This window comes from Rhynchophorus ferrugineus, unplaced genomic scaffold (assembly GCF_030347505.1).
Source record: "Rhynchophorus ferrugineus isolate W39M unplaced genomic scaffold, kcgeb_rfMv2 rfM9, whole genome shotgun sequence".
Classification (NCBI taxonomy): Eukaryota; Metazoa; Arthropoda; class Insecta; order Coleoptera; family Curculionidae; genus Rhynchophorus; species Rhynchophorus ferrugineus.
The window spans coordinates 28,553,283-28,578,783 of record NW_027472588.1 but is presented as its reverse complement, the minus strand read 5'-3'; the positions used below and the strand labels follow the sequence as shown (position 1 = coordinate 28,578,783).

At 31.3% G+C, this 25,501-nt stretch overlaps 1 protein-coding gene across 3 annotated transcripts in view; it reads right to left on the bottom strand.

The window, feature by feature from the left end:
- The window catches only part of LOC143202585 (MFS-type transporter SLC18B1), a 28,099-nt gene that overhangs the window by 994 nt on the left and 1,604 nt on the right, over positions 1 to 25,501 (bottom strand). The window contains exons 1-8 of one of the 3 annotated variants that reach the window (XR_013007196.1): positions 23,367 to 23,625; positions 9,741 to 9,910; positions 9,100 to 9,247; positions 8,857 to 9,040; positions 6,670 to 6,976; positions 5,022 to 5,117; positions 4,609 to 4,968; positions 4,041 to 4,458 (exon numbers count right to left, since the gene is read on the bottom strand). Coding sequence is in view for 2 of the 3 variants with exons in the window: in XM_076414197.1 (XP_076270312.1) it covers positions 4,672 to 4,968; positions 5,022 to 5,117; positions 6,670 to 6,976; positions 8,857 to 9,040; positions 9,100 to 9,247; positions 9,741 to 9,910; positions 23,367 to 23,474 (1,310 nt within the window). In the remaining variant the exon portion in view is untranslated. Of the gene's footprint in view, positions 1 to 4,040; positions 4,459 to 4,608; positions 4,969 to 5,021; positions 5,118 to 6,669; positions 6,977 to 8,856; positions 9,041 to 9,099; positions 9,248 to 9,740; positions 9,911 to 23,366; positions 23,626 to 25,501 lie in introns of those variants that run through there. The other 2 variants (XM_076414197.1, XM_076414198.1) reach the window with 2 other exon arrangements.

Genomic DNA, 25,501 nt, shown 5'->3' with positions numbered 1-25,501 from the left:
ATGGTATTGTATATAGACAGTTACAAACACGTGTATAATTTAATATGTAGATAATCGCAGAAGTAGCATGATTATTCTGTCGACAACCAGCCGACAAGATGTCATCTTCATTTTTGATATTTATGATAATTTTATTCAGGACTGTAATATCAACAAAATACTTGACTGGTTGTTTAACTTGAAGATATCTGTTGAACTAACCCTAAGAAACTCATGAAACACTCTTAGACAAAAAAACGGCCTGGAAGAGCAAATAAATTTCGTTAAAAAATAATAACAGGATTTAGTAGATCAGAACCCAGGTCAAAATCTTAGCAGATGATAAATCAAGTGTTTCTAAACCTTTACATGTAATAAATCACAGTGCGAAACATTTAAAAGGAGGGGAAACAGTAACCATACTGTTGTATTGTTATGAAAAGTGAAAAAATCTACACAATCATAAGCATAAAAAGTCATGAGTTAGTCGCCACTTAATCGAAATATTCAGGTCCATGGAAGAATAAACTATATGGTGGGACCAGCAATACGTATTGTATACTTAATGCTAAAACTGAATTAAACTTTTACTACCGATATCTATAGATGTCAATTGATCATACTGAATAACATATTATTACAAAATGACCAGCAATATCGAGTAACGGAAGTCCAGCCGCTCTCAATGTTCTGACCAGACATAACGCCTTCTCATTACCACTTGCTCATATTGGCAATTTAGCTTAGCTGACATACGGAATAGTGCAGAAGTATGAAAACGAATGGATGATTAGATCGTTGTCAAACAAACATCTCCCTTCTATAAAGTGGCGCCGTCTTACCAGAAACATGGGATAAATTGTAGAAACTGATAGAACATAATACTTATATTAATTTTTCTCGGTAAATATCTTTTTAAAGTGATGAATAATCCAATTAAATGCAAGCACTTATATCAGCTAATGTTTTAAACATTTATACGTCTTACAAAAATATAAAAAAAACAAACAATTAATTTTAATAACATAAACAATATATAAACAATTTCAAATGTAACCGGTGCCATTCCTGGTAGGAATACATGATATTACCTCGTTTTAATTACATATCATCTGCATCTCTAATGATTTCAAGCGGTTTACAGATCCGCGTACGTCAAAAATCGAAGGCTGTTCTGCTTTTTCGTAAATTTACTTGAATTCTTTCCGAATTTTTAAATAAAACATGAGTTTCACTTTTTAAAGTAGAATACATTTGCAATTAATCCATATTCAAAACGGCGTTTCAATGACCCATAAAATAATTTCATATATATATATATATATATATATATATATATATATATATATATATATATTCTTCCATTTACGATCTTGAAAACAATTACAATAAGGTCCCAAAATCATAGAAGATGTTAAGATTAACCTTGATTGAGTCTTTGAATTACCTCCATATTGGTTAAATAATAAATTTCTCCTCCTCTACCTATTCTAACATCTCGGAACATATTAAACGAAGAGCGAGAAGAAGCTATAGAACCGTACTTCAACATTCTTGCGAATTCTCAGTTCAATAATGAAATATATAATTTAGATATTATACATTTTCAACAGGAACAGGATTGTAATGATTCCTAGGACTTGGAAATTTAGTTTGTCCTTGGATCCTGGTGTTTTGAAATCATTAGCTCTTACTATTAATTGGACTATTATTTAGAAATAATTTACTGAACTCTATTATAAAATCTTAGATTAAAAGGGGTATCGCTGAATCATCTTTGAGGATGTGACGTGATATAGTTATAAATGTCGAAACAATCTGGACTACAATAATTACAATCTTATATTGAACAATGACAGACATGAATGATCAAAATATATCTAAAGATGGTAACATGAGAACGTTTGCAGGCAAGCCCAATAGGCCACAATATTTCCTAGTAAAATTGACACTTAATAATGACAAGCCGTGTTACTGCAGAATTCAGAAAGTCCCAGGCTCGACACATAGATGGCCCTACTAGAATTAAATCCTTATGTTTTTTAGTTAGCCCTAAATTTGACAGTTGTCGGACCATTACTTTGTGAATTATAGCATTTTGAGTGAAGCAACTTTTGTTATTGTGAAAAAATGGATAAAAGGGAACTTCGCGTGTTGATAAAATATTGCTTTTTGAAGGGAAGAAATACAGTTGAAGCGAAAACTTGGCTTGATGCTGAGTTTCCTGACACTACCCCAGGAAAATCAACCATCAAGGATTGATATGCTAAATTTAGACGTGGTGAAATGAGCACCGATGGTGCAGACGCCCAAAAGTGGTTGTATTGACAAATTGATTTTGAATGACCGTAAATTGAAATCCAATGAAATAGCAGATACCTTAAGTATATCAACTGAACATGTACATCATATCATTTACAAATTTTTGGATATGAGGAAGATCTGTGCAATGTGGGTGCCGCGCGAATTCACTTTTGACCAAAAAACAACGACGAGTTGATGATTCGGAGCAGTGTTTGAAGATGATCAAGCATTATAAACTCGAGTTTTTGCATCAATATGTGATAATAGATGAAACATGGCTCCATCATTTCACTCTGAAGTCCAATCGGCAGTCATCCGGGTGGACTGCACACGATGAACCCGCTCCAAAGTGTGGGAAAACGCAACCGACAATGCACCGTGTCACAAGTCCGTGAAGACGATGGCAAAATCCATCAATTGGGCTCCGAATTGCTTCCTCATCCACCGTATTCTCCAGATCTGGCCTCCAGCGACTATTTCCTATTTTCAGATCTCAAAAGAATGACCGCTGGGAAGAAATTTTCGTCGAATGAAGAGGTGATCGCCGAAACTGAGGCCTATTTTGAAGCAAAGGACAAATCGTACTACAAAAATGGCATCGAAAAGTTGGAGGGTCGCTATAATCAGTGTATGTATATCACCCTTGAAGGAACTTATGTTGAATAAAAAATCTAATTTTGCCAAAAAAATGTGTGTAGGCTGGAGACTTTTCAATTGATCTGTTAGCTTAAATAGTTTAAAATAGTTTGATTTGTAACTCTCAATTATTACCTCATAGATCAGCTATATTTATACCAGTTTTGTAATGTTAAAAATGTATTAAAACTAACAAGAGAACATATTTACATTCTCGTTGGACGATTAGTCCAAGAGCTCAAACTTCGATCACGAAAAATCACGTATATATTGCAGTTGATCGTTGATATATCATGCAATGATGAACAAGATTTTACAAGACGTCTTTTATCAATTTCAAGAGCTGTTGGGAGCATATTTCAACTCAAGAATCAATTGTGTTAAAGAAAAATTACCTCGCCCAGAAAATTTAACGAAAAGGAATATATATGTCCTGAAGAGCTAGTTTACCGTTCGGTCTTTAATACTTTGCTCAAAGATAATGACCATAGACAACGTTGTTTATTCGATGATCAGACTTTGGAGCACTTGAAAGGAGACACCACTTTTGCATCTCGTCAGGCACTCTTTTGAATGAATAGATCTATTAAGAAGTATATAAAATATCGTCAATCTACAAGATATTTATCAAATGATAAAGCCTGCGATTTGTATCTATTAAACCCCCTTCAATAGAAACCCTCATTGATGAGAACTGCTTTCTTGTTTACACTTGATTGTTGAGTTGTTTACACTTGATTTCAAAACACCAGAAGCTTGTTTTGAAATACTTGAAGTAGTTTCATCTGTAAAGATGTCACAAACTTGAATAAGACGTTAGATAATTACAGGAGAATGAATTAGATAAACATCTTGGATGATAAGAATATGTTCAACAATTTTGCAGTCTGATAAGTCAGTAACTTTAAAATTTCTTGAACATTAAATGCATCACTTATGTCATCAACTCTCATCTTTTAATAGTTTTCCATCAATATCAATAAGTAGTGGTTTACTATGTGCCGTTGTGGTCGTACCAGTACAAGTGACGCCGAACGTTCATATCGCCCAAAAGAGTTTGGGTGAGAAATCCTCGAAAATTCCATGAAATTATGAGCGAGTACATCATATTTTACATGTATATATGAATAAGAAAAAACTAACCGCGCGATAAAGCGGTTATTCATATCGATTGTCTAAACTGATCAGACTGAAACGATTATCGGCCATTATTATTCAGAGCCTTTGAATAGATTTGATATTGATTTGAAGCTAAAACAACCGCACAACCTGAAGTAAAAAGAGTTATTCCACTAAGACAATACACACCTATAAACAAATTACCAGGTCTTGGGAAAATCTATTAGAACGAATAAAAATAAACGCTCGACTAAATAAATATATTGAGCTAAAAGTAGATTAAGTAACGTTATTTTGTGAAAAATTATCTTTCATTCAAAAGCCAAACTTATAAAGTGACTTATCAAACTGTCATCGTATATTCATATTCTTAGAGGGCATAAATATTTAATTTTAGGGGGTATATTTGTTATTTGAAACCTTCACATATCATATGAATATGAATATATATATATATATATATATATATATATATATATATATATATATATATATACTGAAATCTGAAATGAGTAGTTAACGACAATAAAAAATATTGCAAACGTTTTAGATATTCATATTCAGTTTCACTACATAAACCAATATTGAGACATATAAGTACTTTTTTCAATATAGATCATATTTTATTCTCACCTTCTAATACTCTCGTACGTACTAGCATTGGAATGATTAATATCAGTATCCGTTGATTTGTCCTCCTTTATTTCAACGTATTGTGTTGTTTTCTTAGAGAGACAAATGAAAATACTAGTCACAATTCCAACCACCAAGTGTATGACGACGATAAACATCGACGAATTCTGAAAGCCAACACTGTCGTAAAGAATACCGCTGATGGAAGGCCCCAGAAATGCACCTAGTGCGAAGGTACTCGTCCACAGTCCGGATATCAGACCGAAGGTCTCGACGTTATCGGGAAATCCGTGAGTTCTAAAACCAATCAAAAATAATATTAATGTGTTATGATTCAATTAATAACTTACATTGCCGTCCTGAGTGCGTCCCCAAACGATGCTACGAGCTGGGCGGCCATTCCAAGGCCGTGCAGGACCAGTCCCAAAATACACACCCATAATATTCTAAAATGATTTTCAAACGGTTAGATATTTTTATGCGATTTCTTTTTGACCTTTCATTATGAAACAACGAAATTCTCTTGAATTGTTGTTATTTCATTTATTTAATTATTTAAATAAATAAAAATATCGTTTAAACAAAACATGAGGTAGACAGTTTGTTACAAAAACTATATTTATCCTTGGTTAATTTACGTATTTTTAACAGAAGCGTGATTTAAAATTTGCATTATTATAAAAAATCGATTACAAATTGTCTGACTGTGAAGTAAATATGAATGCATTTTTACCCGTTAAATTTCTATTATCTGCTTGCTTAAGGTCATTATTGGGACAAATAATAATACTATATCATAATAATATATTTTAAATGTCAGAGATCGCATGAAAACTTATATCATTATATAAAATCTGATTTTTTTATAGAACCACAGTCTATCTCTAACAAAAAGATCATAGTGGTTTTGACAAATAAGGCAATAAAGTTCAAAAATTATATATCGTATATTACGTTCTTGAATTTATTCTAATAATGTTTTCACTTTAAATAGTCGTTTATTGAGAAAAAACTGGTACAATATATATTAATCAAAATATTTTCTACAACTTTTCCGATCTTTTTGGCAACCTGGTAGCGACGTATTTTCAAAAATCACACACAATCATGTTCAGAATTCTTCAGTATTACGAAAACGTGTGTCAGCCAAGTTATCGATTTAAACAAAGGTAATCACAAGACGCTATATCTGGTGAATACGGTGATTGCGGAAGAGTCCCCAACCGAACTGTAACAGTATATCCTTCAAAGCTCTTGCAATACGTGATCGTTCGTTGTCCCGCAAGAGAATGACTTTGCGTCTGTTATTCGTTATTACTGGTCTTCTTTCAACAATATATCTTTCATTTTCTTCAAATGTTTTCGATAGACATGTGTATTAAATGTTTTAGTTTGTTATAACTTGTCGTAATACACTACCTTTACATCTGTTGTGTACCTACAATAGATTGGCATTGGACTGAAACCACAATGGAATGTATGTATCTACAGTGGATTGTACTATAATGTATCTGCAATCGATTGTTACCTTTCAAATGCCCTACAGTATGGCTTCATCGAATAAGTATTACAGAGATATTCCTTTTTAGAGCTTTGTGTTGTATGTAGCGAAGTACCCTTTGTTATGATCCATATATTAATGAATAATAGTATTTATTAGTTGCCAAAATAATTATATACTGTGAACCGTCGTTTCAACACGTCGCCACTCCTTTCCGTTCAAATAAAATAGTTTTGAAGTAAAATAAAAGCTTTTGTTTCTAACTCAATACGTTTTGTAGCCAATTTGTGTACGTTATTTTGGGAAAATAAAACTTTTCGTTGTGTGTCAGTGTTCAATTAATCAGTTAATGATATACAATGATGTTAATAGATATTTCATATTTAAGACAATCGATAATATAATAAAAGGTTCAAGAGAAACTAAATAATATGTAAAATAAGCGACGAAAACAGAACAAAAGATGCACACGTTGTTATAAATTTTAATAAACTTACACAGGGAAATTGAAGAATGGGGCAGGTCCGATCAAACAGAACCCAGCAGCTACCAATACGCATCCGGTGACGGTTATTATCTTGGGTGGTATGTAGTTGTCGCATAACCATCCCCATCCGGGGGCAGTTATGGCGTAAACACCTCCGTTAATCACGAACATCAATCCTAAAACGATTGGTTTCAAACTGAACACTCTCAAATGCGGCTCCATGGTTGCTTGAAGAAATCCGATCGAGGTACTGGTTACTATTGTACTGGCACAGGCTATCACGATCCCTGGTACTTTAAGGGCTTTGAATACTGAAGCTAGAGATATAATAAAATATTAATATAGCTATAAATATTTTTATAAATAAGAGAAAAATATAATCAGTTATCATGAAGTAAGAATAAAAAAAACTATTGTGATCCATAAATGTTAACAACTAGACGGAAAGTACATACTATATCGAAGTGTCCTAAACAATATTGGAAGTTACAACGAAAAAATTTTTCTTCCTCCTATCCTTATTTATAGTTATATTAAGTTTGAACTTTTTGATTTTTTTTTCTTTGATTCTTTAAATTTAATTCAATTCGACATTTATTGCTGATGCAGCATAAAAAATAATGCAGCTATAAAGAACAGATCGAATGACTTAGAGTTAAATATCAATCAAGTAGTTGAAGATCTGTATGACAGGAAAATAATCATTAATCCTTCCTAGAACCGTTGGTCTTGGTCAAATCGTGGTCGATTTTACATGATGACGAAAACTGATGTATATAACAAATACCGAAGGAGCTACTTCACAGGAAAGTACTAATGCAATATATGTAATTAAAGTAAATGACTTTAACATGTACGTTTTGTTAAATTAATGAAAAATATTTGAAAAGTAGAATTATCTACAAAATATAATAAAAATTCTTAATAGTTAATTTCTTAAAATAAACCTCTAAGGTGAATGATATAAAAATCCAGGCTGATGTACTTAGTTGCAGATGAGATCAAATAGAGGACGCTTAGCTTGTTTTGATAAATATGCATTTTCTATTTTTAATAAATTTGAATTTGAATTGATGTCAGCCCTATTGGAGATCAAATTTATGAAATGTGAACAGTCTGAAACAGTGAGTACACAAAAATTTTTTCAATATAGGGATAATTTAATGCAATTATTTTTGAGGAAACTATTGGAAATTATCAATCAAAAACTTCATAAACTTCATACACTGTTAAGGAGCATATAATTTAAATGGGGTAAAGATAACTCTGTATCTTTTTTTAGATATATTTCAAAAAGTAGGATGTATTTCTTCCTATCACTGTATATGCATATTATGATCCAGTGCTGACAATTACCAAGATAGGTTGATGAGAACTAAAGCTGTGTATATAATTAATAGAGGATAACTGTAGAAAATTGTATTGAAAGACGAGTATCAAATTGAGTGTAAAAATTTGTATGTTTATGTGTTTATGTGTGTTCAGAATTATACATGAACATTAAATTAGAATGTATGGAAGAGGATGGATGAGTGACTAACTGTTTTGCAGATATAGTAAATGCATTTAGGATAATACAGTGATTAAATATAACTTTATCAAGAAAAATTTACACAGCTAGTAATACTGAAGGGACAGACAGTGATATCAATATAACTTGACAATAAAACACAGCAACGAAGAAAATAGAAACTAAATGTAAAAAGATAAATATGCTCTCTACTGGGAGTAAATTATATTGTTTTGGCCTAAAATTGTTAATTAGGTGGATTAGATATCCAGGGGATAACATTCTACTTCATAAGTGGTCTGGAATAGAATTCAATGTAAATATAAGAAAACTCTAATATATATACTATTGTGGCTGTATAATTAACTGAAGTTTAGGTCGTTCTATATTATACATTATATGTGCTATAATGTTAGAATAAATTATATTTGATATTATTTTTGTTTCATTGTTTAATTTTGATTAGAATTTTGTTATATGTTAAAGCTAAAATAAACTAAATAAATAATAAAATAAACACGGTTTTATTGGATTGACTGTATGAAGAATGCCTGGATAACCTTGTCACTATCAAAAAGTAAAAAGAGTCAGTACCGTTATAGAAAATAGTTGATGAAAATTGATGGATAACAAAGTATTTCATAATTAAAAGAGAAAAATAGTTAAAATATGTGTTGTATTACTTACGGCTACTTTCCTTGTCTCTTTTATCTTCTTGCTTTGGCAAAATAAATGCGGCTAACACCGCAGACGCAAACAAAGCAGATCCCATAACGGCAAACGGTAAAGTGTAACCTCCGACTTGGTATAAAGCTCCGCCCACCGTAGGTCCAACGATTAATCCGAGACCGAAGAAGGTTTCTAAAGATGCCTAAAATAATTGTATACTTGCATAATCTCGTGGATAAGATTTAGTTCACGATCACTCACAAATGTCGTGGCAACATTATCAGGAAATTCTTTGGCTATGATGGCGAAGCTTGCTGTCAGAAAGGCTGCGTTTCCCATCGCTTCGATGATTCTTATAACGAAACTGAGGGTAATGAAGGCGTATCTACCTTCTACTTTATCTAACAAACTGTAAAATAACAAATTGAGGATATAGATATTATCATTATACTAAATGGTTCAATAAGTCCACTTCTTAGATAAGAAAATATGACTTTATGATTTTAGATTCGTGTTAAAATATAAAGTAGACTAGTAGTATTTTAATAATGAATAAGCCTGGCTTAAAACAATAATTCGTAAAAATGTTACGCTAATATTAACTCATTAACCAACCACTCAAATTTGTATCCACTGTCATTGATCTACATAAACTATATAGCTTTTAAGATCATTTTAAATGATAAAGGACTTGGCTTTGGCCAACTCTATATTAATAGCAACGTAGGTTTTTCCTAATAAGAATGCTTATTTTATGAAATTTTTCTGAGTAATAGTAAGTACTCACGTTACAAATATGTAGGTTTTTCCTTAATAATTATTAACAATTACCAATAAACTAGATTATATTATAGGAAGAAAAATCTTCACGATTCATAATAAATGACTAAAATATAACGTACCCAAATAAGATCGCACATATTCCTGTTGTATAAATACCTCCATTGAATGTAATTTTGGGTCCAATTTTGTTCAAATGCTGCCCGTAAAGGGGACTGACGAGAAACACCACAAATTCGAATATACCAAATACCAAGCCGTATTCTGTTGCAGTACATCCTTTTCTTTCTGCCTAAAATATAACAAAAATTGCAATTTAGTCAACAGGTTAGAATTAAGGTTTATGTTAAGAAAGATATATATGTTAAAAATTATGTATGACTTGTTTAAATAGTAAAAATATTCAAGAATCAAATATTCCCAAATTTAGACAGTCTACAGCTTAAATTATTTTTCGCAACTTTGATGCGAATATCCATGTATATTTTCAGTGTGAAAAGTGTGATTACGATGAATTGAATAATGACAAAAATAGCAAGTCTTATATCAACCGAATAATCGTATCCACCGGTCAAGATTAGAATTCTGATGAATGTAATTAAACTTGCTATTAAATTTCAAAATATATTTAATTTAAATCGCAAAGACTGTGAGTTAAATTTGATTTTTAATTCGATGTTTATGCTGGAAATAATAAGCAAATAAAAAATATGAACAAAAATAAGCAGTAAAAAAATAATAAAAACTTATTTTTGAATAATAATTAACTACCATAATTACAAATGAATTTATAATAATTTCAAATTTATTCTGATTTCCATTTACACTCTTTAAAATGGATGGTTCTGTTAAGTTTGAACTTCTATGTCTTATCTTCAATTTTTTTTCCAGAATTGCTAATTTAAATTTCGATTATGATTTTAAATTTCAAAATGGCGATTTGATTTTGATTGGACGTTTACTGCTGAAAATAATCAGTATTTCCGGATAATTCTTTACTAATTTTGAAATAATTTATTATTAAATATCACAATTAAAAAGAAAATTTCAATTTTTGCTTCTCCTATGCATCAGTTAGGTGGATAGCGATATATTAAGTTAGAAATAATTCTGTCAGCAGTCTCCAATTGACTACTCCCAAAACGTACTAGTAATATATAGCTACAGTTCTATCAATAGTAATTTATTGAAAACGTGTTATTTAGCATCGCTGTGAACAGTTGATAAGTGAAGAGAAAAATAGATTTTGAATCATTGGTTAAACTAAATTCATCACACAATCTAGCAGTGCTAGATATGCATTTCTATCATATTTTTACTCTAATACAGCAACTAATTGAGAAAAAATTATACACTATATATTAATCATGCCAAATCATTCTGTATCGATCTGATCAATTAGTAATTAAAAGGCGCTATGTCTGGTGAGTACTCTGGGTGCCACAGAGCTTTCAGTTCGAGCTGCAACAGTCTTCTTCACAGTTTTCACAATGTGTGGCCAAGCGTTGTCATGCACGATTATCTTGCTTTTGTTTTATTGGGTTTCACCACTTATAATATGCTATACCTTGCTGAACCAACAGTATGCATAGCAAAACTTTATTGTTCACGGCCATATGTTGATTTGGTGTGTATGTGGATGGCTTTCCTGAGCCCAATTATATTTTTTTGCGATTGGAACTGTGGTAGTGGATGCACTTCATCAGTCATCGCTAATCACAAAATACCACAGAAAACTTCAGTCTTTTGTTATTGATATCAAAATTATCATTTTAAAATACTTGGAATATAAAACAACAATTGGAATTTTACTGATCAGCATTACTAAACACTAAGCAACAAAAACAATTATTGTCGATAATTCTGAACGTTTTATGATTAACATACACACTAAATAACTCAATACTACTAGTACAATAAACTGGTAAACTATTTTATATGGAATTTAACACCCAGTCATTTTTGTCATTGAAACTTATAAAATTGTTAAATAAACCATGATATAACATTCATGAATAATATTAATACATTCGTTTAGATGTTTTACATGTTTTACTTACCATACCTGGATAAAAAGGCGCTTGTAGAGAGCAACAAATGCCGCTAGCAAATTCACTAAATATAACAGCTATAAAGGTAGAAGATTGCCTTTTGGACAATTTTCCACAACCGAACAACATGGTTAAGTATGTAATACAACAGAGTTTGTGGTACGTTATTTCAGAGAGTTGGTAAAGCACTGTACTGTATAGGTCAATTGCAATTCGTACTATCAATTGGTTCTATTATCCAAGCAAGTTAAATATTTGTTAATAAATATTGCCTTATCAACCCTACGACTAAAATTAATTTTCACTTAACCACTAAGCCTTTTGTTTCAATAGATGTATCATTATTTTAGTCAGACTAAACCAGTAATTTTATTTGTATACAGATAAGGGTGAACTAGAAAAAACTTAACACATATAATTTTGAAAATCATGTGATCATTTTAATAAAAAGTGATCATTTTAATAAATTTTTGTGGCTATTCTAAAAAAAGTATTTATAATCACGAGTCACTTTTTCTCATCTTTCAGTTTGTATCTCTCTCCTTCAATTTCCTTATCATCTAATGTTTTAGATGACCTGGACATTTTGGACTGCTGAATTACTTTCAATATACCACACGATAACTTTCCCATATTTTTGAATTAAACAGGAAAAAACTTTCCACAAGTGATATGCTGATAGCACACAATCTTCAGAGATAAGCAGAAATATGTTGTTAACACTCTTCGTCTACACCAATCTCTGATATGTATATATTTACGGAATATTGATCCTCAATGTCCTCTAAATACCCCAAAATTAATTCAGAATTAATAAATCCCTTAATTAATTTAAACTAGTTAATTATATCTATAGTTCTGGGAAAGCCAACAAAATAACACAAATTGTTTTTAATATCTTAAATTTTTATTTTATTATTATACTTTATTAGAATATTTCTAATTAATAATTAATATATAGCCATTTATTATTACCTAATAACATTTAAAAGTAGAATCAAGATACAAAAACCTGAAATAAATGATGTTTCACTTGATTACATTAATTTTAAAGCTAAATAAATCCCATTATGTCTCCTAACGTTATGCAACCAGTAAATTTCAGAGGACTAAGTTATGTCTAAGCAAATCATTTTGGAATGCGTTGCTTTTTTTCTACTACTATATACACACATTAATCAAAAGGTCAACAGATTATATTTTTGTATCTTTAAGCGAACAACCCAGAAAAATATCTAATAAATGTGCAATACGCAATTTGTCTGTCTGTCTGTCAATATAAATGATGTTGAAATGTAATTAAAAGATGTTGTGTTGTTTACTCTCTTGATTTTTTCAATCATTACTGAATCAATTTAAATATGCTTCTTTCAGTTTCGTTTAAGTATCAATTGTATCATATAAGTATCAATTGCTAAATTCCTTTCCAAACTCTCTGTGAATAGTAATGCCCAGTATTCATGAGAAGGCAACAACAACTTAAATATATCATAGCTTAAGTGCCTACTATTAGAAATCCTGATAGGGTGTGCACGTGAAATAATATTGAAAAAGCAAATTTATTTGCAGAAATGAAAGATTCCATCCAAACCAAGGGGATAATGCTCTAACATACCTCAATCCGAATAACGGTTCTGACTAGATTAAAATGGTTACCAAGCACGAGGTTTTGGCAGGGAGATATTAAGGGGAGAGGTTAAGGGAGAGATTCTCAAAAGACTCCAAACAAAGCCTTTGTTTAAATTAAGCAACCTGTTTATTTCTTGCTTTCGGTTTAGCTATGTACCAGATGCATGGAAAACTGCTGATGTCGTAATGATACCAAAATCTGTTAAAATTTAAGTGAAGTTGACAATACCGCCTTATTTATTTTTTGCCAGTTATGGTTAACTCTTTGAGAAATTGATTGTGAACGGGCTTAAATCTATTCTCGAGCAAAGAATGCTTATACTATCTTACCAGTTTGATTTCAGGAATGATGACTCAACAGTTGACCAAATACATGGAATTGAATATGTAATTAAAAAATGTCTAGAAAAAAAACTATGTGATCTGCTGTTTTTCTCGATGTTGCGTAGGCTTTTGATATTGTCCCTAAGCACTTTTATCTGCTCATTAAATATCATTTGATTAATCGATACTTGTGTGTTAAACACGAGGAAGAGCGCTGGGGCATACTTTATTTCCATTACATCAGTGATATCGCTGCAACATAATATAGTACCACTGCTAGCTTTGCTGATTATGCGGAAATATTAGTAATAACAGAGACTGTAGAGGGCTCAACTCGGAAACTTCAAAGGGCACTACAAATATAGTAAGACAGTTTAGAAATTAATGGTAAAAATTTTGAACAGAAATTTAAAGATTCCTTCAATTTACCTTCTATATAATTTTGATTTTGATCCACTTCCATTTGTACTTATTATGGGCTCGTGGTATTATTTTCACATCACTAAATTGTTCATAAGTACTCAAAGGAAAGTTTAAATGTATCACAAAAATGTCTACACATGGTAACATGGTATGGATCATAAATCTGTTTCATGTTTAACCCTACCAGTTTAGGATTTTTTCTACTCATTTCTTAAAGATCGCTTTTTTAACAGAAAACGATGATGCATTTCCTCACCATCTGTGCATTCGGGCACACAACACTGCCTAGAACGGGACTGCATTTCAACTATCGACTTGTATATAGTAATAAAATAAAATAATAATTTAATGTATAAACGTTATAAAAACTTAACCACACTGTTTTCAATATAGCGAACGTTGAAAATGGCGTGCAAAATAAACAAACCATGGAACGAAATGAACCAATCACATTCCGTCGCGTCTCTTAGCATAGCGAATAAAACAAGTAATATGTTAAATGTAGCGACATCTACATGTTGGACGCGAAACTTTTCGCCAAAATTTCTTATGAAGTTAAATATCTATTTCTCTATGCTATCAGTTTCCTCAAAGAAAAGATAAGTAAATTTGGTTTCATAAAAAGTTTATTTGGTCACTTCGCGAAATTAGTCTTTGGTCGCGAGATTAGTCGTGGAAAAACGTCATTATTATTGAATTATTGAATTAACAACATTATTGAATATGTGTGTGTTGTGGCCCTATTTTGCTGAAACCATATGTCCTCTAGTCCCTACTCTTCCATTTCAGGTACCAGAAAATCTCGAATGACTTGGCAGTAACAGTAACAGCAACACCTTGGTCATTAAAAAAAAAGAGACCAGTGATGTTTCCAGCATGAATACCATACCATACAGTTGTTTTTAGTGGATGCAATGATGTTTCGTGAATTAATTGGGGATTCTGTGTTCCCCAAAACAGACTGTTTTGTTTATTGACGTGGCCACTGAGAAGAAAATGGGGTTCATCGCTCATTACCAGTTTAGACGAAAAATCTTCAATTTCACTAGACAGCCTTAGGATTGCATTACTGTACTCAACTGGTTGATCAGGATCTCTCGATAACAATTTTTGGAATAATTGAATTTCGCACGGGAACATTTCCAAATCAGTTTTCAAAATTGGCCTTAAACTGCGTGCAGAAATGTGTTACTGGGAACCACGTCCCCGAATTAATGTTTCTAGCACTCTGGAACACTATCGCACACCAGAGACACATTTTCAGCGTTACGAGACGTCCGTTGTCTTGCAGGACGAGACCTGTGTGCTGTAAATTCGCATGTAAACGATACATTGTGGTTTTATGAGGCGCTGGATGATTAGGATATTTTTGACCCAATTTCCGCTGAGTGGCAATAATGGAACGATTATTTTTAATAAATATTGTCACTATTTCTGCTCGTTCTGGTGGCGTATATTTATCCATAATAATTTGGACGGAAAATTGTTGTGTAGAACACAATGGTTAATGAGATACTGAGCTAAACGTCAAATATCTAAGATGGAATTAAATGTATGGCAATCAAAACGGTAGGAGTTTTGCCCCACCTGTTATTTTATATTTAAAATCTTGTACTTTTATTACTGAACGTACTCCATTATGAGTTCAAAGTAATCTGTAAGGAAAAACCGTATGTACTATTAACAAAAACATCTGAAGCTCGAAATATAAAATCTAAATGCATTGATTGTTATTTCTAGCAGACCCCGATATACTAGATAATATAATAAAAAGCATTTTTGTATATATTTAAAATTGGTTTCTTAAATACTCCTCCTAAAATGTATTAACAAAAGTATATTTTAATGAAATTCAAACAAACAATAACTTTTACGTGAACTTATAACCTATTTATTAACAGTAACGATGTTTAAAATTAGCATAATTGTTTAAACATTGTATTCAATCACCCTGTAAGTATTATCATTAAATTGGTGTAGCTTGTCAAAATATGTATTCAATAAAACACGATTTATTATCCAAGAATTTTATCGTTCTACCTAATAAATATGTTATTAATATTTGTCTTATTTTTATTAGTCTTATCATTTCAATTTTGGAATAAACAATTCATATCGTCAGAGTCTAACAACTCATTAAGTTTCTCTACAAATATTTTTATTCAATTATGAATAGTTTTTATACTTCTTATCATTTTTTTTCTTTAAAAAGGCACTTAGTGAGAAGAAATTGTACAATATATGTTAACCAAAACATTTTCAATGAATTTATATAACTTCTTCTCATCTTTCAAGTAACATGGCAATACTGTGTCAAAAGAACGATATCGATTTAGCACCCATTTAGCACCCATATTTCTTCAATATTTCAAAAAAGCAATGATTCGAATTAGTTTAATTTGCTCAGTAAAAAAAATCATCAGTTTTAGCAGCTCGTAATACGCTACAAGTTGCTGATCCCACCATATAACACACCAAAATAAATATTCCTCTTTGTGGTCAATGTGAATGGTTCTCCTAAATTAGCCCATTAATTTTTGAGCTCACATTGCTATTCTGAATATATATAAAAATTCTTTTTTGTCTGGTAAGTAACGAAACGTTGATGTTGAAATGGTTCCAAATTTTCATTCAATTCGTGCCATTTTCCTTGTTTTAAAATATTTTCTATCGCATGTAAACGTTTGGACACAGTTAATTCAATATTCTTTGGGAGTTTGAGCTGCGTTTTCATCCATTAATTGTTGAGATTTAATGTCTTCAAATTTTGTTGGTCCTCCAAGTAGTTTTTTGTCATTATCATTCAAAATCGAAATAACACGATAACGTTTCAAACAATCAAACATTCCAAGGACACATCCTCAACAGATTGACAGTGAAGTGTGTTCAATAGATCATACAATGGAAATTATTACTACTATAAAAACAAACTAAGAACCGAATATATGATTAATTCTACGTTATTGAAAAAACACATTTTATGATTATTGTCAAATCGCCAACTATTAGTCATAATGTATTAATGAAATATGTTATAATTAAAGGCATCATATTATTTAAAATTAATGCTTATATTAGTTTTAGTTTAGTTTGTTATTTAGTTTAAAGACTATTTCAACAAAAGAGAATGTCTGGACCAACAAAACCTCGAGGATCATGTTCCCAATGAGCTATAGTATAACAGGTCAATTGAAAAGTCCCGGCGTGACACGTAGATGGCGCTACAAGAATTAAGTCCATATATTTTTTAGTTAGCCCCAACCCTCAAAAGATGCAAGTATAAATTTGACAGCTGTCGGATCATTAGTTTGTGAATTATATCATTTTGAGTGAAGCAACTTTTGTTATTGTGAAGAAAAATGGATAAAAAGGGATTTCGCGTGTTGATAAAATATTGCTTTTTGAAGGGAAAAAATATAGTTGAAGCAAAAACTTGGCTTGATTCCAAGTTTCCGGGCACTGATACAGGAAAATCAACCATCAAGGATTGGTATACTAAGTTTAGACGTGGTGAAATAAACACCGAAGACGGTGAATGCAGTGGACAGCCAAAAGAGATTGTTACCGACGAAAACATTTATAAAATCCCCAAAATGATATTGAATGACCATAAATTAAAATTGAATGAAACAGCAGACACTCTAAAGATATCAATTGAACGTGTACATCATATCATTTACGAATATTTGGGTATAAGAAAGCTCTGTGGAAGGTGGGTGCCACGCGAGCTCACTTTTGACCAACAACAATGACGAGTTGATGATTCGGAGCAGTTTTTGAAGATGATCAAGCGTAATAAACCAGAGTTTTTTGTGACAATGAATAAAACATGACTCCATCGTTGCACTCCAAGTCCAATCGATAGTCATCCGACTGGACTGCACACGATGAACCCGCACTAAACCGTGGGAAAACGCAACAGTCGGCTGGCAAGGTTATGGCGTCTATATTTTGGGATGCGCATGATATAATTTTCTTTGAAAACCTTGAAAAAGGAAGAACTATCAACAGCGACTATTACATAGCGTTATTAGACCGTTTGAAGGACGCAATCGTCGAAAAACGACCGCATTTGAAGAAAAAGAAAGTGCTGCTTCACCAAGGCAATGCACCGTGTCACAAGTCAGTAAAAACGATGGCAAAAATTCATGAGTTGCTTCTTCATTCACCGTGTACCCCAGATCTGTCCCCCAGCGACTAGTTCCTGTTCTCAGATCAAAAGACTGCTCGCTGTGAAGAAATTTTCGTCGAATGAAGAGGTAATCGCCGAAACTGAGGCCTTTGAAGCAAAGGACAAATCGTACTACAAAAATAGTATCGCTATAATCAGTGTATCACCTTTGAAGGGAATTATGTTAACTAAAAAAAACTAATTTTGCAAAAAAATGTGTTTTACCATGTTAGGCCGGGGACTTTTCAATTGACCTGTTACATAACCTTATTATATGTATTTTATGATTTACTAGAAAACAATGAAATTAAGATTAAAATGTGCTTCCTATTTGATTAAAATTTTGCGTAAATTTTAGAATCCCCTTTAGATCATGTCATAGAGTGAGAATGGAGAGCCAATATCATATTTCTGCGATGCCTGTTGCTTTATAATTCTAATAAGACATTATTTTTGAAAGTATTTAAAATATTTTTTAGCAAGCTTCACTGATAAAGCATAAAAAGCGAAAAAAAAAAGAATTAAATTGATGTTGAATACAATAGCTGACATTATTGGTAGATCATAAAAATACTTTGAGTAATATTTAGCTTGAACAGTTTTAGCAGTTATATACTGAATTAAGAAAATGATAATCACAAAATTGAAATTTTGAAAATCTGACGAATTATTACATTCTTTCGTCAAAATCTATTTGAATTAAAAAAAAATGATAAAGGAAATATTTCAATGATATTTGTTTTCAAACAGGGTATATGTTTCCATTATACCATTCATTTTGTATGTTCATTTTCTTAAATATGTTCGGACGATTCGTTAAATTCTGTTAAACTATGATAAAAATGAGAGTCTATTCATTAAATCCGAAATGTAAATTAGTTGTTGACACACATAAACTAGATGTTAATTGATAATGATAAGTAAATGTTGTTTGCTTGTTTATGTCCGGTATAAACGATAGTCTGATATAACTCGATGATTGTACTATGTCGATTTGACGTCAAAGGCGTCGTCCAGACCACATAATTGAACTTGAGATTCCCGTGGTGATAACCCCGTCAAATTTAAAATGTCAAATAGTGATATATATTTTTTAATTTATTGTGATTCAAACTACTCCAAAAATATGCCGAATATATGGTTTAAACAAGGCCAAATCTGTTCTAATCTTTTACATATATTTTATTATCTTCGTGCAATTTTATGTGCGTTTGTTATATTGTATATCTTCAAATTCCTCTGCTATATATTACATCAATTATTTATGATGCTGCAAACTCTTTAACCGATCTCATATTCGCTGATGAAAGCGCTATATTCGATGATAAAGACGATGATATAATTCGCACTGCAGATCGCTATAGCTTGAGAAATAGTGAAGAAAAGACCAAAGTGTTTATAAAGGATGGAGTTGAATCTGAATGCAGTGCAAGAGTTGAAGTATCAGGAATGCAGGAGAAAATGACGTCTATCACATGAATAATAAAACGAATCTGAAAAGGTACACGAGCTATTGCTTCTCTGAAATGGTACGTGTATAAAAAAGCAAGTATTATAATCAAACTAAAATCCGTGTCTTTCGAACCCTAAGTTTGCCTTAATACTTCTGTGTGGTTCCGAGACTTGGACTCTATTACAGTTTGACATAAAGGTACTAGCATACGATGTAAGGTTGAGGTCTTTTAAATGCGATATTTAAGTAATTAGTTTAACATGCATCAATTAGTGCAACTAGCAGAACAAATTCAGAGACGCAGATTACAATGGTTTGGACATGAACGAATATCTCATAAGACATGGACCAAAATCATGGAAAACGCACTAAAACTTACATCATCCGATGTCAAAAATGCTGCGACAGACTGCCAATTGTGTCGAGATTTAATGAAGAACGTCCTGCAGCAGCAATAGCAGCGTATTGGTGGAGAAATAGACATTCAGCCCAAGCGCCACAGCTTTGAATTGATGATGACGATGATTACATTAGGTTGATTGATGACTTATGAGTAAGGTTTAGAACTTTAAGAGCATTTGAAATGGCCAACATTGAATAAAGGACAATAGATTAGAACAATAGAATTAAGTACAAGTTCTTGATTGGTCTTCAGGATTTCATCACATCGATCACTTAAGCTCCCTTTAAACCAATTTACTTCAAATATTGTACTATATTTATTAACCATATATAATTCTCAATTGCTTGTATAATTTTTATATAAAAATAAACCTTTCCTTTATATTTACAACTTAAAAAATCAGCTATGTTTAATCTAGTTAAAAAAAGTCCCATTTGTTTTCTCTCAAACCTTAAAATTCTGATCTGAAAAAAGAAAATATACAAAAAGGGATAAAAGACTATTAATAAAACTTATAAATAAAAAAACCAATAATAAAAGACTAATCTAGAGCTCGCCAAGTGATTTTACATCTAATAAAAACTATTTCTTAGGTTTGGATTGGTCAAATTTTTACAGGTAAATTTTAAAACTATATTAAGTAAATGATATTTACAAATGTACATAAAATAGAAAAAGAAATTTCTGCTTTACGATTTATTGTAACAAATCTAATATATCTATACTATTTTGAAAGAAAATTATTAACGAATCATACAGTAATTTAATATATTTAATTCCTTTACATTCTAAAAAAATATAAAAACCTGAAAACTATATATTGGATAATAAACTGTTATATATGTATTAGTAACTATATGGGGTGAATGATAAGCGAGATTGGATTATTTTTGAATCGTGTGTTATATTGTAGTGGATTAAATTGAAGGTATCGTGTTTGACAAGAAGCTGACCAACTAACATTATTGTCCAAAAAATACTCTCTATTCGGTTTAAAATCAAAAAAATTGCTTATAAGACAATAATACAGCTAATGAAGTATAAAAATGGGGTTGCAGTTAGTTAACAAACTGACTGGTAAGTGCTGCTAAAACAAATTTATTTGATTAAATACCAAAGCTTACCGCTACATAAGCAATGAAGAACTGGACGTGACAAATCAAATGAAACGAACCATAAATAGATCATCTCGTGTGTCCATTTGATTTCGAGGTCATTGTGTAGCTCTTCAGTTACGTAGCGATAAACATTGGTAATTAATCGTAGAACATTGTTTTAGGTGCGTTGGATTACTAGTTGGTTTGATGTTTTAGTGCAACCCCATATTTGCACTCCATAGGTCCAAATAGATGACTTATGATGGACTGATAAACCAATCTCTTTGATTTTAGATCAAGTTTGAGAGTATCTTCCGACAGTTGCTTGACTTCGAATCCAATTTGTCCAATTTGCTCTGCTTTTTGTCTAACCTGATGTTTCCAGTTTAACCTACCATCGAGATATATTCCAAGGTATTTTGCTGATTCTGCTTGAGGAATCGCGCATTGGTCAACTGATATTATTAGGTTTTTGTGATTTCGCAGCAACGCAAAATTAACATGGACAGATGTGGATCTATTAAGCTGTATTTTCCAATCTCTAATCCATTTGTAGATTTGTTGACCGCTACTTCTACTTTTTCTACAGCCTTGGGCAGAGATATATATTTTTCCATGATAACTGTGTGGTCTGCAAATGCCCCAAGTAGTGTTTCTTTTGTTGCTGGTATATCAGCAGTATAGAGCAGATATACGAGTAGTCTCAAGACACTACCCTGTGGAACTCCAGCCGAAATAGGTTTAAATGTTGAGAATGCCCCTTCATACGATACTCTAAATTTGGAAAAGATATTCCACATTTTCATTTCAGCAGCAGACAGTAATTCCGCGGTAGCAATTTACTCATCTTATATATTACATACCCGTTCAAAAGCTTGTGAGACGTTCAGAAATATTGCAAGGCAGTATTTCTTTTCTTCTAATGCCTTTTCAACAACCGATGTTACTCTGTGCACTTGATCGATTGTGAGTGGTGATTGCGAAATCCAAACTGGAAATCTGGTATTTCTATAAATGGTTTAATACATTTTAACGTTGCTCATATACATTTTATATCGCAGGTAGCAACGAAATAGGCCTGTAAGATCCAACTCATAAAAAATGTTATATGGGCATTAACGCAATTACTACTTTTGAATTGTTTTATTATATTTTAGAATCTTCTCTATACCAATTATATTAACATTGAAGTTGGCAGCATTACTACTATTCATATATTTTGTTATATTTTAGAGTCTTCTCTATACCAATTATCTAGTTTATCTGAACTGGACAAACTACTTGACTTAGGTCCGGAACCGCGGTCCTCGGATTAGACCAAACGACTGACAAGTTATATTTATTACTGATTATATCCTTAAAGGTTCATTGTAAAAAGTTGGTTGATTTACTTTAGAACAAAGTTAAAAAAAATATTGAACATATGTGCAAACTATCTGGAAAAATATAATTGACATATAATTGAAAATTATTCATGATAAATAGCGAAGGCAAGGCTTGGTAAATCATTTTTTTGTGCTTGTTATTAGATGATGTAAACCTAGACTAACTTTGCTTTCGAAAAAATGTCACGACGTATCGTATATATATTTTACGCATTAAGTTCGGTAATTGTGTTATCACTCATTTGGAAGACACTCAATGCCCAGCTAGCAGTTCTGATTTGACGCAGTTGGACTTTTTTTTAATGGTACAGTTCTTAGTCCAACGATCCATAAATAATTGATCAACTTAAGCAAAACATACATCGAAATTGTTTTTCATAAACAATCTCTCGATATTTACGGTATTATTTTAATAATAATTCCAATATTTTACCTAATATGTCTACTAATTACATGATACCCTATTGTTAATAAGAATACTAAGATTTTTACAATTAATTTTTTTATGAATGAAATTAGAAAATATTTTTGATTTCGGATTGGGATTTTTAATTTAGTATGTTATATAAATCATCTCCTAAATTTTCGAGTTAATAATCTCTTCATTAACGATTTTATTAATTAAAATTTAAAAAATATTTTAATATTAAAAAATGGAATACCTTATATTTAAGAATATAAAGAAGTGTAATAAAATAATAAATAATTATAATGAAATTATTATAAAGTAAATATTTCTTGAAAAAAATCATTTTTAATTAATAACGGTTATTTTATTACCGTTTAATTTAACTAATAATCGTTAATAATACCTCAGCAGGATAAAAAGGTGCTTGCAGTGCAAAACAAAGTGCATTGAAAAAATCCGCTATACCAATAACCATCAACGTCAACCATTGTTTCCTGGTGAAATTTGCCATTTTCCAAAACCACACAACGCGCCCCAATATTCACTTATGTCTGGTAGCAGGGGTGCACTATACCGAACTAACACGACATTTTGGTGATAATTACATCAGAAAATGAGCTTCATCACTAATTATTGGTTTTTAATACGAGCACTGAAGCAGTAACTCCTGCAACTGATCAGTTTATCTTTGCGCATATACGCTTCAGAATATTACAAATAAATACAATTAATCTACCATTCATGACATTTAGACTGCGATAAGTACTAGACTCGGGCTTAATGGTCAATCATGCACAGAAGAACATCGTTGAAATGATGACCTAAAAAAAATCACGATGCCGTTTTTAGCTTTATCTGCTCTTACGAAAAGTTATTTCGGTTCAATATACATGTAAAATAAGAATAAACGCATGTTTTGTTGATATTTAACTTGCATTTGTTAGACTTAATTTGTGCTACTATTTTATTGATCGATTTCCTTCATTTTTAGAGTTTATTGTCACTGATATATAACATGCTTGAGACAGTAACTTTTCTCTAAATAACTTTAATAAATGATGGATCGATGAAACCTACCATTCAGCGATGTTAAATGTTCGAAATATATATACTAGGTTCAGCTTTCAAAACTGTTATTAATTTTTTCTCACATGAATATCTCTTTAAATATAACAGGTCAACTGAAAAGTCCCCGGCGTACCATAGTAAAACATATTTTTTTGACAAAATTATTTTTTTTTATTCAACGTAATTCCCTTCAAGGATGATACACTGATTATAGTGACCCTCCGACTTTGGATACCATTTTCGTAGTAAGATTGGTCCTTTGCTTCAAAATAAGCCTCAGTTTCGGCGATCACCTCTTCATTCATAAAGCACGCTTTTGATCGCTAGCTTGTGTAATCTTATACTAATATGGATGATTCAGAATCAAAGAATATAACGTAAGACATAACATTATAGCAGCAAAAAATAATTGTCTAATTGCAGTTAGTTAAAAGAATCCAATGATGTTGTTTTAATATTTAGCGATGATTAAAATTTTGTTAGAAACAAAATAATTTGAAACATTACTAATGTTTTGAAATATTAGGAATATCTCACTGGATATACAACCTACAATCATCCTCTTTATACAGTGATTTGACTCCTATACATTTCATAGTGGAAACAAGATTTTAATAATTGATTGCTTAACAGGATCTTCCTTTATTCCTTAATATCCATCATTCTTGCTTGATATATAAAAAAACACACGTCATTAATATAAGTTATTTTTAATAAAACTTCGTTTAAAATTAAATACCATGCTTATGTATAGTTACCAGTCTGATGCAATGTCAACCAGCTGAAACATCTTGAATGAAAAACATCTTTTGTTTATGCTTTGGCTTACATTGACATTAGGGCCATCAGTTAATAGGTTAAACAGATTCTGCTAATAGATCATAAGGGTCATATGTTGCCCGTTCAAATAGGAAAACCTTATATTATTTTTAAAAGGTTTCCAGTGAAATTAGTGCAAAATTATGAAGGTTGTTTTCTTTGCTCAATCTGTGAATTTATTTAACAATTGGATGGTTTGATCTCATTACCACCAAATCACCTATAATACAGAATATTCGTACCAATAGACTAATGCCAATAATTAAATTTTATTAAATATTAGATGCTTGCATATATTTTGATCAACGGTTTCCAAGAATGAAAATACGAAGTATATTTATACATTTGTATTTTGTATCTTTACATTTGTAAATAACTGTTAAAAAAACCTCATCTAACTACTAAATTCGATGGTTTTGACATTTCTCTATACAAAATAATATTTTTTCTTTTAATAATTCTAAGCTATTCAGTATATATAGTCGTTAATTATGGGATATTTATTTTTATACTTTTTGGATTACATTTTCGGAAATCATTACTTTGGGTTGTTTGATTTGAAGAGATCTGATGTCGAAGTCCATCTAATACCTCTCCATATCCCAATTGTCGATGTTAGTTTTAATGATTTAAAAGTAGTGATTTTGATGT